The sequence below is a fragment of the Neolamprologus multifasciatus genome, chromosome 3 (assembly GCF_963576455.1).
Source record: "Neolamprologus multifasciatus chromosome 3, fNeoMul1.2, whole genome shotgun sequence".
Lineage (NCBI taxonomy): Eukaryota > Metazoa > Chordata > Actinopteri > Cichliformes > Cichlidae > Neolamprologus > Neolamprologus multifasciatus.
The window spans coordinates 47878440-47893218 of NC_140441.1; the positions used below are offsets into that span (position 1 = coordinate 47878440).

Here is a 14779-nt window from a genome sequence, read left to right on the forward strand (position 1 = left end):
GGTGAAGTTAGAAACACTAAAAGGATTTTTCATGGATTTCATGGATGATTTGAGTGATTTCCAGCAGGACACTTAAACATGTCAGTGGACGTCCTAAAGAACATATTCACTGATATGAAACGTGTCATTGAACAGGATTAATGTCAGTGGAAACATGGTGGAAACAGCTGTGACTGCATGGATGTGACACACTTCAAATCTGTTCTCCACTCTTGGATTTGGGATCCATGGAGCTGCTGCTGAGTCTGTACAATAAAGGAATGGTGTGGAAGGTTGCAGCGTACGGACACAAACACTTTGTGGTTACAATCTGATTTTATTTTCAAAATTAAACTACTAACCTACACTGATCAATGATGTTAATGATCACATCTGGACTCACCCAGCCTTTCTGCAGTTCCTCACAGCTGGAATCAGTCTCTGTCGTCCCCGCACTGATGTGTTGTACTTCTGCAGGTCCAACTCATCCAGAACCTCCTCTGACATCTGCAGCATGAAGGCCAGAGCTGAGCACTGGATCTCAGACAGGTCCTTCTTTGATCTGTTCTCTGACTTCAGGAACTCTTGGATCTCCTGATGTACTGAGAGGTGGTTCATCTCCATCAGACAGTGGAGGATGTTGATGCTTCTGTCAGGAGAGATTTCATCACTGTCCATCTCCTTCAGGTTGTTGATGACTCTCTGGATGGTTCCTGGACTGATCTCTGTCTGACCCAGCAGACCTACTAAGAGTCTCTGGTTGGACTCCAGACAGAGGCCATGAAGGAAGCGAACAAACAGGTCCAGGTGGCCATTTTTACTCTGGAGGGATTTCTCCATGACTTTAGTTAAAAAGACATCCAGTGATGTGAAGCTATAAAACTTGAACATGTTCTTAAAAAAACATCTGTTTTTGTATTCTTCTCGGAAATTCCCTAGAAAACCTTCTACCACCTTTGTCTTCCTGTTGGTGTGACAGTGGAACATGTAGACAGCAGCCAGAAACTCCTGAATGCTCAGATGAACAAAGCAGTAGACTGGTTTCTGGAAGATCACACACTCTCTTTTGAAGATCTCTGTACAAACTCCTGAGTACACCGAGGCCTCTGTCACATCCAGACCACACTGCTTCAGGTCTTCTTGGTAGAACATGATGTTTCCTTTCTCCAGATGTTCAAACGCCAGCCTCCCCAGCTTCAGAAGAACTTCCCTGTCAGCCTTCGTCAGCTCCTGTGGACTCGTCTCATGTCCCTCATGGTACTTGTTCTTCTTCCTCTTTGTCTGAACCAGCAGGAAGTGTGAGTACATGTCAGTCAGGGTCTTGGGCAGCTCTCCTCTCTGCTCTGTAGTCAACATGTGCTCCAGAACTGTACCAGTGATCCAGCAGAAGACTGGGATACTACACATGATGTGGAGGCTCCTGGATGTCTTCATGTGGGAGATGATTCTGCTGGACAGCTCTTCATCACTCAATCTCCTCCTGAAGTACTCCTCCTTCTGGGCATCAGTGAAGCCTCGTACTTCTGTTAGCCTGTCAACATATGTAGGAGGGATCTGATTGGCTGCTGCAGGTCGGGAAGTTATCCAGACGAGAGCCGAGGGAAGCAGATTCCCCTGGATGAGGTTTGTCAGCAGCTGGCTTACTGATGACTTCTGTGTGACATCAGACAGCCTGGTGGTGAAATCCAATGAAAGTCTGCTTTCATCCAGGCCGTCAAAGATGAACAAAAGCTGAGAGACAGCAAGCTTCTCTGCTGTGACCTTCTGTAATGTTGGATGGAAAACATGGAGCAGCTCCAGAAGACTGTACTGCTCATCTCTGATCAGGTTCAGCTCCCTGAATGAAAGCAGAACCACCACACTGACATGTTGGTTCTCCAAGCCCTCTGCCCAGTCCAGAGTGAACTTCTGCACTGAGAAGGTTTTTCCAACACCAGCCACGCCGTTGGTCAGAACCACTCTGATGGGTCTCTGTTGGTCAGGTAAGGCTTTAAAGATGTCCTGGCACCTGATTGGAGCGTCATGGAGGGCGTCCATCTTGGAAGCTGTCTCCAGCTGCCTCACCTCATGTTGGGTATGAATCTCTTCACTCTGTCCCTCTGTGATGTAGAGCTCAGTGTAGATCCTGTTGAGGAGGGTTCTACTTCCTGTTTCATCACTTCCTTCAGTCACACGTTCACATCTCCTCCTCAGACTGATCTTATGTTCATCTAAAACCTCCTGCAGACCAACATCTGCTGAAAGAAAGAAAAACAATGAGACTAAAGAGAAAGAAAACTCTTCAATGTCTGAACAATACAACAAGTCCAGTTTTCAGAAATGAGTCCATCAGCAGACAGATGTTCAGTCTTACTTTGTACACAGCTGCTCTGACTGGCTGTCTGCAGTCCAGCTCTGCTTCTGGATCTTTCTCCACACTGTGCAGAAGCTCTGATGGTGACACAGAAAAGTCAAAGTGGAGATACTTCTGTACACCTTTGATTAGACTCATTATAAAAAGGACAAACAAGTTTGAACACAGTCATGTTTCCAGTTCACTGACTTACATTTATTGCATGGACACTCACTCTAACCTGAACCACAGCTACAACCCAACATTGTTGAGGCCTCATCTCCTCCTTTCCTGACTGCAGAGGTTAAATATGCAACAACCACCAAATAAAAGAATTTGGTTCATTTCAAAGAAATTCACACGGTGACCAAGTAAAGTAACCGTAGTAAAGGAGACAACATCCCGTTGATGGTGGGATTATTTGAAAGATTTGCTTTAGTCACGTCACCAAATGCAGTTGAACCACCCGTGGATCCATGTTTGACCATTCTACTACTCTGAGCTCTGCTTTTTAATCATTTTATTATTATCATCATTCATTTATTCATTCTTTGGAGGGGGGCTATTTCCTAATGCCGCCCTAATAAGGTGATGTTCCAGGGAAAATATAACAGAAACTCTTTCAGTGTTATTCATTAATAAATTAACAGATAAACTGTGAAGAGGAAAAAAACTGAGATTTAAAGGAGAGAGTGAGAAACTTGATCATCCATCCTCATAATACATGTTTATCAGTATCTGCTGTGACCATACTGCAGTAATAACTACAAGTCTACATTTCTGTGACTGTTGATCAATCACAGCAGGAATCTGAGCTCATCTCTGCACACAGAGCAGCTTCAGCTCTGGGATAAACTGCTCGCTTCACGTCCTTCTCAGCTCACAGACACTCACCCTGATATTTTCCTTTAACATTTGATGGTATAATTCATCTGAGTTTACACTTTATCTGCATAAATACAGAAAAACAGACCCAAACACCATAAACCATCAGTTTCACCATGTAGAATATATTGTTGTTTCCTTGCTTTTAATTCAGAGAAAAACTCTGATTTTGATTTTCTCTGTTCTCTTTGCCACAGCCCATCCCAGCAGCAGCTGAAGCAGCTGACTGTCACAACACTGAATAACACTTTAGGAGGAATTTCAGAGGTCAGTAAAGCTCCAGTTTCAACATCAGTTAATTAATCATAGTTCATCATAAATGTGAACCTGCCTGGCACCAAGGTTATTATCGTTAATGAAAACTAACGAAATAACGAAAATTAGAAGTGAAAAAACATTTTCGTTAATGGAAATAAAAATAAAAACAAAAAAAGGAAAACTAACTAAAACTGTAATGAGTGTTCACAAAACTAACTAAAATGAACTGAATTTATAGTAAAAATGTGTTTAGTTTTCATTGATGTGTGCGTGTCATACAATAGTCAAGGGTGAAAATGAAGTTTAGTTTACAGATTTTTTTCTTGCTGTCTAATTATGCCAGCAGGTGGCAGTACGTTAGTCGAGTCGTCTGTGTTGCTGCTCCGTCCACGCGCAGAATCATGTCAGGAAAGGTCGGGAGAAAGCGCCAGAGTCCAATTTGGGATTACTTTGAATATGACTGTGTTTTGGATAAAGCAAGCGTCTTGTAGTGGAAACAGACAAATTATGAGGGACATTTCTAAAGGGAAAAAAATCCCACAAACCTTAAAGTGCACTTGTAAAGCTCACACAAGAAGGCTAACCTAGCTTACCTTGAGAAGGTAAGGGAGCACACTCAACCCTCATCCCCAGAAAACAGAAGCTAACCCCAGGCAAGGGAGCGTGATGCATCCCGAGACAACAGGACTGGGATATCTACACAACTGTGTGAGTCAATTGCCTTCAAAAAGTTTATCGATAAAGGTATACATTTTATAGTTGCCTGGTATCAATGGTTGTTCATCTGCCTTTATTTATTTATTTATTTATTTAAAGAACCCATAGGTGGGAATGTGAGTTGTCTGTCTCTGCATGTTAGCCCTGCGACAGACAGGTGACCTGTCCAGGGTGCAGGGTATGGTAGCTGGAATAGCAACATACCCAAGGATAAGCAGAAGAGAATGACTGATATGATGAAACTGGGATTTTGTTACACTTAATTATTGCAAACACAACTAAAACTATAACTGAAACTAATCAAAACTAAACTGAAACTAAGGATTTTCAAAAAAATAAAAACTAAACTAAACTAGCAAACAATTGGTAAAAACTAATTAAAACTGATATAAAATTGAAAATTGAAGTCAAAACTAAATAAAAAATAAAAACTAATGAAATTGCAAAACTATTAAAACCCTGGCTGGCACACATGTTAATGTTAGCCATTTAAATATTAGCAGTTAGCTGAGGCCACAAGAAGAAGAGGCCCTAGAAGAACAATGGATGATAAGATTAGATTTTCAAGACTAGGCAGAGACGTGTTTTCCTTTACTGTCTCTTACAGAGGAGGGAGCAGATACCAGACGAGGTCACGGAGGTACGGGGAGGATTCGCAGCAGACAGCAAGACTGCCACGTCCATGCGAGAGAGCGATGGCTACGATAGTCTCTGTTTTTGTCTCCCTATATAATGTTGTACAGCCCATTTGAGGGTTATCCTCTCTGTGAACCAGATGCTTGATTTCACACGGAGGTCCATAGCACTGTGTAAACTTGTAATTTCATCTGCCAAAGCAAATTAAATATTTTTAAATGTAAAAAAGCAAACCCAAACCCAGATAACTAGAAGGGTTGCATCAGGAAGCATCAAACACATGGATCCATCTACTGCTGCAACCCCTGTGGAAATAAGGGAGCCTCCCAAAGGACCTTTAGCCCATAGCCACATTAGCAGTCTGCTAAGCTAGAATTAAGGTAGCTGTTAGCTGCTATGGCTAATAAAACAGCGAGGCAACAAACATTATGGTTGTCCTGTTAGTCTGTAACATTATCATAGATGGAGTTAATTTAAGAGGAAAACAGTTCTTTATGTTTCTCTCACAGAACCTGATTGAACAGCATCAATGACACAGAAACAGGATCAGCCTACATCACCAACTGAATTTGATCAGTTATGGAAGGATTTACCTCGACAGGCTCCTTCACTCACTGCTTTTAAACCTCCTTTAAAACACACTTTTACTCCCTGACCTTTGACGCACGCACACGCATACACACATCCTCCAACCACACACACGCATAATTTGCTCCATTTATTTCACACCTCAAATATTTAGTAAACAATTAAGCAAATACAAGTAATCTGCAATAAATTACAGGTAGTAATAAAATAAACTACTAACTCTTTTATGCTGCGTCCACACCTACATGGGTGTTTTTGAAAACGCAGCTGTTTCTGCGTGTTTGGGCCTTTTGTCCACATGTAAACGGTGTTTCGAATCACTAAAAACGAAGATTTTTTAAAACTCTTTTTTTGTGTTCACGTGTGGACGAGGAATAGAGTTTGTCACGCAATGTCAAAGGTATGTTCCTTTTTTCACGTTACGCTGTACGCCACATTATTTTTTACATGAGAGGAATTGCAGAATGGCAGATAGTCAGATTAACAGTATTGTGTCTCTATCTTCAGGTTTTACACGCTAACATATACACACACAGTTACTGTCCCTCTATTTAGAAAGGCAGAGGCGTCACGGTGTGATTATTTTACGTGTAGTTTTTCCTGTGAAATAATATTCAACATTGCTATCAATACATTTTTCAAAAAATGCCTCTCTGTGCAAAATGGGTTTAAAAACATAAACAACTGTGGGATGCTGTTTGTCCATGATTTAGACAGGGGGAACAAATCGTGGCAGGATCAGCCTAATATTATTTGTATCCCACTGTAACTTTACTGTATAAAGAGCTAATATCTCCTTAGAATGAAGTTGGTTTGGTTGCTTCATCTCCTGCTTTGCGTTTGTGTGGGAGCCAAGTCAAGAATCTGTCAATAATGCCAGCAGCATCCAAGCATTCTTTCTTTTTGCTTCTCCTTTTCATACCCCCCCCCCCCCCCCAATGGCTCTGTGCTTCCCCCAGAGGGTGGGCCCCAAACTTTGGAAAGCTCTGTACTAGCTAACCTTAAAAATAAAGTTGGATATAGAAATATAGCCCAACCATCATGTTTTTACAGTCCCTTGGTCTCAGCCTCAGATACTCAACAAATCAAAATATCTGATAAAAAAACATTTTTTTCCTTCGTTTCTGTCAAATAATTCTGTATGAAATGTTACTAGCTGTTAGTGTCAAGGTTGCTAGGCAACCTGAGCAGTGCGATGGAAGTTAGATCATTTTGCAAGTCTCAGACTTCTGCCCTTCTCGCTCTTCGGAGTGACCGGCCTTACATAGGCCGGGTACTCCGAAGTGTGCAGCCCCTGAATTGGGACACAGCTATCGCCAGTTTGACTGAGCCTCTCTTGGGCCTTCACCATCAAAAGCTCAGAAACAAACTGTGACAGGAAGAGATCTGGCAGACCCAAAGACACTGAGCTGAGCTGATATTAAACATGAGGATTTATTCAAAAACACAGAGTCAGGAACAACATCTAGACACACATTACCTCTCAGCAGCAGAAGAACATCCTTTAAAGTTTACAACAAAATCCTTCGACATGTTGCTCTTTAAGGAAACACAGCTGGGTTCAGGTCCAGGAGATTCTGGCCTCTTATTGATCCTAAAAGAAAAACAATAAATGTAACAGCTTCATGAGATAGGAAGGAAAAACTGGAAATATTAAATTAAAGACATGATGAACAAACTGAAACTCATAAAAATGATGTACTTACTCTTTGTCACATAACAGTCTTTTGTTAAAGTTTACAATAACACCTTTGCTTAGTCTTTGCTCTGTACTGCAGTACTTGCATTGGTTTCACTGAACAAGTCTGCATGTGAATCTACAACTGATCTGACATTGTGGCACAAACACAGTAAACAAACACTACGAGCACCTTGTTTCATGTGCAGTGGCTTTCTTCTCATTCTGTTACTGAACACTGTATGAAAAGCCTCTCACTGCCAGCATCCTTCCAGCCCCACGACAACAAGACCAACTCACATCTTCACAACACCAAGAATTTTTCCCCTTTTCTTTGGAGAAACTGAGAAGCCAATAGGATTGTAGCTCAAACTTGCCCACAGTCCTGCTTCATCACTGCTCACTCCTACCTGTGTTGGTGCTGAGTGGACAGTCATAGCCTGCTGCTAGCATGAATGCTAAATGTACTGCTGTGGATGATCAGCAGAAAAAGATGTTGTCAGTTTGACTGTTTGCTGTATTTAAAGTGTTTTTCTCAGTTCATCTGTATTCAAAGTGCATTCGGGGCTTTAGCTGACAGCTCTTTGTGCTAACAAACTAAACTCTCTTAGTTTAAGCCAACAGACTTTACCAAACACAAAGCCTGCTGCTGCCTCCATGGGTTAGCTTGTGTGACTGGTGTTTACACCAATGAAATCTAAATCACACTAATGTGTCCTCCAAGGTGTTTGGTGGGAGCACTGAGTGAAACATAAGAGCTCTGGTAAAATAACAAACAGGGCTGTGAGAGCAACTGAAGTGATAAAAATACTCTTTGAAGATAAAAAACACTTTGATGTTCTCTCGTCACCTAACAAAGTCCAAACCCTGTGAACTATTTTAGCTTTAATAATTGTGGATTCAGGTATCCTGAACCCATCTTTGGACATTTGTAATGAAATATTTTAAAACTCCATCAAAGACTCCTGATGTGGCTGTTTGGAGAAGGAAAAGAGGGACAAAGTGGAGCGTCGAGCTGAGGCTTCATTCACTGCAAACCTACAGTTATGTTTTCTTATTTCTGCTGTTTGCATGTTCACAGCTGAAATAAAGCTGCCTCTTTGACTTCATCCTGTTGTGTTTGGGTCCAATCCTGCCTGCCACACAGCGTTACAGGACAAAGTCTAATATTTTTATCTTTTTAATGAATCTTTGGTCATATTTATCCAGGAAAACACAAACATGTAAAGGAGTCATCACAGGTCTCTGACCTCGTGTGTCCAGGTTCACCACTGAAGTTTGGAGGTTGAAATATGGAGCAGTCACTTCTCACAGACGGACAGCTGGATCCTGCAGACTGTGACCTCTGACCTCTGCAGACACAAACATGTTTTATTCAATGATCAATTCTCTGATAAAGTGATTGAAGCAGCTGTGATCACACAGACTGCAGATAATGCAGCTGTTTCCTGTCAGTAACAGTCCTCTTAGATTAGAGTTCAGCTTTTTACAGGAAAACAAATGTCCCTGAATGCAACAGTGAGACACAGTCTGCCTGTGTGGCTGTGATAGCTGCCGTTAGGAGCGCTCATGTGTTTACAGTTAGACGAGGAGATGTTACCATCATGGACACGTTAACAAATCCTGCAGCATCACGTGGCACAAACATTTTGTATTCCTGTCATCTGCAAGCAACAGGAAGTTCATTAATAAAGGCGGGATGGAGACGTGACTGTGATAGTTCTCCTTCATCCAGCTGTTACACACATCTGGGCTCACACGACGAGCCTTTGTCTAATACAGCAGCTGCTCTCTGAACACTTTTCTGAAGAGGAGCTGCACAAACCTTTGTTTGCTTTCTAGAGCAGCGTATCAAAGTCAAACTACCCACTGCTAGCAGCTGTTTCTATCATAGTTTAGGATCCAGATGTGTGAGGTCTAAATTTACACCTCTGATTAAAATACATAGTTAAAAACAGCCAATTGTGTCCAAATGTGTCTTAAAACCAGATAAACTGACAGTTACAGCGGAGCCTGTGTGTCCTTGGAGACACTGCTGTGCTACAGAGATGCATTTTAGAAACCAGGAAACATCAAAATCATTTAAATCAGAGAGTTCTTGTTACTAACAGCTCACCTCTCTGCAGCAGAGTCTTTAAAATTAATGCGTAGATGATTGGACCGGTCACTCTTTAAGGACACAGAGCTGGATGGTTTCTGATTGACGCTAAAAGTAAGTGAACATGAAACGTGTCCATTACAATGCGTCCAATACATTACATAAAAAGTATAAACAAAGTCTGTAAATAGTATATTATTTAAATCATTAAATAGTAAAAAGCTGATTAAAATTTCAAACATTTTAATACTGACATGAACTTACTTTTCGTCAGATGACTTCTTTCGCCCTAAATTACAAAATAAATCCTTCACCCGTTTGCTCTTAGAGGACACACTTCTGGGTGGAGGTCCAGGTTGTTTCCTGTGAATAATGATGGAGCAGTGATGTGAGTGCTGAGCTGTGACGTGGAGAAGAGTCATGGACAGTTAGAGATGGTCATCTCACCTCTGAGCTTTGGTCTGGCTCTCATGTTCCCCACACAGAGTGCTTTTAGAGGGAGGGACTCCCTCCTCTCTGTCCTCACACTGATCCATGCTGCTCAATTCACATCAGCTCACACACACTTTCTACCTTCACCTGCAGAGGAAACACAAATCATTTATGTGCACATCAACTGAAATCCTCCTTTCCATCATGTGTGCTGTCCAAATATCAGCTGCTTCTTTCCTGCTTCATCTCAGTGTCAGCTGAATGCAGTCAGACAGCAGTGTGAGGCAGACGAAGCTGCCATCAGCTGCTCTACTATCAGTCCAATCGATGGAGCCACGAAGCACACACGATGCATTCACTGACACACACTGATTTACGGTGACTAGAAGTTTCAGTCAGTTCAACAGGTGTGAACAACTTTCTAAACGAACACGTCAAGCTTGGATTGCAGAGGTCAGACGAGTGGATATCGAGTTCTCTGCCATTTTTGTTGGTTTGCTCGCAGGATTTTCTTTCTGGTGAGTTCTAAATAAATTCATATCTCTCTTAATAGGCGTTTAGTGTTATTTTGAATGCGCTGAGGTCATAGATAATTAGATAAAGCATCCTAATGTGTGATGCTGCAGAACCACGTCATGTTGACGGAGAGGCTTATTATTTGGCATTATTGCATTCAAACCAGCATATGAAATGGATGTAACAAATCCAGACTGGGCTCCAACGCTGCACATGGGGCACGACGACATACCTGTGTCAAACTCAGACCGGCGCACAACACTGCTTGATAAGATTGTTAAGGTGTGCTGTGTTTTGGTGAATATGTGCCCCAGTGTGGTTGTCAAACCAGGGCCAAATGAAACTTGCTCTTGTTGAATATTCATAAAACTGCTGTGTTGCATGTACAGTTCATTGTAAATAATTGTACTTTCTGTAAAGTGGTTTCAATAATACAGAAAAGAAAAGTATGTTCATTTTTTTTTTATTCAAGATCTGTTCACATGTACTTAGCAAGTACATACACATGAAATGCAAACTATTTACATGGCAACGCACAGCTTGCATCAATGGTGAATTGTTCATCTAGAGCAATTTTTGGGGCAGCTGCTGAGGAGAAGTCAATGTTATGTGCAACCTCAAGCTGTATCTTGGTCATATGGTCAACGTACTCACAATGTGGAGGCTTAAAAACGGCCAAATCTTGTACCCAACCGTTTGTGAATTAGATGTGCGCCTCCAGGAATTTATAATTCCGAAAATGATTCGCCGTGTATGCGCTGACTCCACAGACAAGATACGCAAAAATATCGGGATAGGACAACGGCGGTAGGCTGTCTGGCTTTCCGCTCCGCCGCCTTATTTCATACGGGTCCACATTACCGATGCACGCTATTTTGTCCAAGTACCGTCTTTTGGCGTCTTGGCGCAATCGGTCGCGATACAGCCCTTTGTCTTTTGCGCTGATTTTAAGCATGGTTCTGACAGTCCTGCTTCCAACACAGTGTGTTTGTTTTGATTTGTGGCCTTCTGACATGGCGCCGCAATCCCACAATGCACTGCGGTGTGACATCAACTCCAAAGCCCTATACGGCAGACGGCAGAAGCGGAGCGGCCAAAGAGTAAACCTTCAAAAGTAAGTACTGAATATTATGTCACTTATTTATGTGCAAATGTTTAATAATGAAGAACATTAAAACATTACTCTTGGCCACATGTCGGCAAAGTTATGTGACATTAGTGATGTTTGTACTTTCAGCGTTTGCTTGTTTTTAAAGCCTCTACTTCAATATATATATATGTATAGTCAACCTTAATCCTACAGAGAATGTGATGATTTTGTGGATAATTAAAGTCAGTCATATATCCACAAACACAAAAGCTGAAAGTCAGTGATGCTGCTCGGTTTGCAGTCCTGAATATCACGGCACAAGCAGGATTCACTGCACTGTTAATGTTAGCTATGTTATATTGCTGCCTCTGTTCGGTGGTGTCGAGCCAAACGGACTTTAACGTGTGTTTGAACGAGCTGACGGTTCACTTGTTAAGCTGAAAGAAAGATGCTTTAATCACAGGAGTCACACATGTGTCCACTGTAGCATCTGGGAACTCTTCTTGTTTAGCACTCGTAATAACACAAACACTAAATCCTCCTGTTTGTAGCAGTGAATACACCTGAGACTGTCACCTGTCTGTCTGTCCTGCACTCTGTCTCTGTTTCTTTCTCTCTGATTGTGGAATAAAAGTATGAACATGTATTTATAAGTTACACTTGTGTTTGAATCCTGCAGCTTATCACACATTTGATTTCCATGTGTGACAACTGCAAGTGTCCAGAGTGAGGACAGACTGAGGGACCCACTGCTGCACATCATCTGTGCTTTGCACCCCTGATGATCCACCAGGACAAACTCAGCAGTGTGTGAGGAAGAGGAGGAGGAAGAGCCAGCAGCAGCTGACAGATGGAGAGAATAGACAGACTGTTCCCTGTTTGTGAAGGACTGCTAGGAAAGTTTAACATAACTAATTGTCTGTCCTGAATCAGTCTTATTAGGTAATGTTCAAATAATTGTATCATTCCAGTGTTTTCAGTGTGGGAGAAAGTACTCAGGGCCTTCAAGTTACACACTATGAAAGGCAGCAACAAGTTTAATATTCAGAAACCTAAAGTATGTATCAGCAGCAGAATGGAGCTAAAAATAAATGTTTGTTTCAGTTCTATGAAGCTTTGAGTATTTTGGATTAGTAGCACTGCTGTGTTTGTTGCATCATATTGCTGTAATTGTTTATATGCGTTATATATTCTGAGGTAAGTTGATCTATAGTGTTACATCATATTCTATAAGGATGTTATGTGTTTGTAGACTTTCTGCCCAGTTTGACCCATTTAGCAGAAGTCAGCCTGTTTAAGGCTCTGATATCTATTCTGTATGACTTAAAGCAGTTATGACATGGTCTGATTTTCTCACCCAATAAAGGAATATTTCATATATCAGTCTACTCTTCATTCTATCAGACACAGTTTTCACAGCTCGTACATTTGCTTTTTACACATATATGTAAGCATTGAGTCAAATTTAGTAATGCCAACATACTGAAAGAACAACATTTGTCTCTCATATATAATACATCTATATATACACAGTCAAAGATACTTGTCTTTGAGTGAAGATTTAAGGTGATAGGAAATATAAAGAACTTCTACTTGAATCTTTGACACAGAGTTCAAGCTTCCTGCTGTAATATATATATATATATATATATATATATATATATATATAATTAAGATTATTAAGATATATATATATCATAATAATCTGACAATACATATAATATTGGCCATATTATATTTACATTATCACAGTGAGATGATTTTAGTCTCATGATCAACATTAGCTAATTGTTATTTACTAACTAATCTTAAAATGACTGTTCAGTACAGAAATGAAGCCCAACAATCATGTTTTACAGTCCTGTGGTCTCAGCCTCAGATACTCAACTAATCAAAGTGATGTCATGAAAAAAATGGATGAGCAACAAAACATTTTTTCTCCTTCATTTCTGTCAAACAAAGCTGTATGAAACGTTTCTTGCTGTTAGTATCATGGTTGCTAGGCAACCTGAGCAGCGTGACGAAGGCTAGACCGTCCCATTTCACAAACCTCTCACTTCTGCACTTCTCGTACTTATAGTACGCACCGTACGTAGTACGCGTAGTACACGTGCTTCAAGCGTGCACTCTCTTAATTGGGACACAGCACAAACTATAAGTACACAAAACAGGAACGTAGCTCAGAGTGGCGGACACACTCGGCCTCGTTGGTCCAGCTGTGAGTCCGTTACCGTGAACTATGGAGCGGCAGATTTGTGCTGGAACTAAGCTGCACACAGCTGATGTTAGCCAGGAAAACATTACACACTGACTTTAATGGAGAGACCGGAAATACAAACACACAGTTTGTTGTGTGAAGAAATCAAACATGATCTGAACAAACAGCAAAGTTCCTAAAGACAAACTGTTAAAGGAGGAAACAAAGCAAACTTACAGTTTCTTCACACACCAACAACAAGCTCCACTCCACACCTGGACACTAAACACGGACACACAGGTGAGCTGCTTCCTGGAAGGAGGCGGGACTCCACCTGAAACTTAGCACAGTTGGGAGGAGCTCAGCTCTGTGTGTGCTGATGTGTTAACTTTAAAAATATGCCGTCTGACTGCTCAGACTGAGTCAGAGTAAAGTTCACATGCTGACGTGTGGAGACATGAAACCTTGTTGTAGCTGCAGGTGTGAACACACTGATCCCAGATCAGCTCTGCTGTATTTGTAACATGAACATTTCTGCTGCAAAGCTTCAAATGTTCAGCATGTTTCTCTGTTTCCAGTCTATAGATCCAGTCACACTTTCTACCTTCACCTGTGCAATAAAGACTGAGAGCAGAGCTAAAACCAACCGTCCAATCAGTGAGCAGCATCAACACCTGAGCTTCATTCAGACTCTGTTATTGAAGATGTTGTTGGTACAAAGTTCATCTGCTGCTCACATGAATCCATGAAAGATTTATTTCACTGAAGGTTTCTTCAAATCTCATTTCAACCTGTTGAAGTAATGAATCAAAGTGCAGACTGAGAGTGGATCACATGATGTTTAAGGTAGAGATGGCACGATACCACTTTTTTATGTCCGATACCGATACCGATATCATAAATTTGGATATCTGCCGATACCGATATGAATCCGATATAGTCTGTTTTTTTAATCAATAAAACGTTTTTTAATATCTTGCTGCATTTTGTATAAGTTTATACTCAAGTTTAAATAAATAACAACACTAAATCTATTCTGTTATACCTGTATGTAAAAAATACACTGCACCCAAAATATTTCATAGTTCAGCAACACTGATCAATCTAATAAACTTAAACCTGCTCCATCCTCCCTGTTCTGGTATTTTAAAGAGTACTTAGCAGAAATATTAAGCAACCTAACTAATAGGGTTGCAAACTCCCAGCAAAAAAAAATAGGGAACCACCCTCCACCTCATGATGCTTAATCGATGTAATCAAATTTAATTTGATGCAAGGGGAAAATGCACAGAAATAAATTATTTTTCAAGAATAATTAAATGGATTCAACATCTTTCTTCAACAGATTTGCAGACTGCACAGATGGTTCCTTC

At 41.0% G+C, this 14779-nt stretch overlaps 1 protein-coding gene and 1 long non-coding RNA gene across 2 annotated transcripts in view; one reads left to right on the forward strand and one right to left on the reverse strand.

Moving 5' to 3' along the window:
• The window catches only part of LOC146523742 (uncharacterized), a 91112-nt gene that overhangs the window by 62225 nt on the left and 14108 nt on the right, over positions 1–14779 (forward strand). The window lies entirely within an intron of this gene.
• Positions 1–14779, reverse strand: part of LOC146523743 (protein NLRC3-like) — a 183412-nt gene that overhangs the window by 7234 nt on the left and 161399 nt on the right. Inside the window, exons 2-9 of the mRNA XM_085154041.1 lie at positions 13644–13740; positions 9619–9750; positions 9436–9534; positions 9190–9279; positions 8324–8425; positions 6876–6989; positions 2333–2409; positions 383–2216 (exon numbers count right to left, since the gene is read on the reverse strand). Of these exons, the coding sequence (XP_085010167.1) occupies positions 383–2216; positions 2333–2409; positions 6876–6989; positions 8324–8425; positions 9190–9279; positions 9436–9534; positions 9619–9707 (2405 nt within the window). The 5' untranslated portion in view covers positions 9708–9750; positions 13644–13740. The remainder of the gene's footprint in view (positions 1–382; positions 2217–2332; positions 2410–6875; positions 6990–8323; positions 8426–9189; positions 9280–9435; positions 9535–9618; positions 9751–13643; positions 13741–14779) is intronic.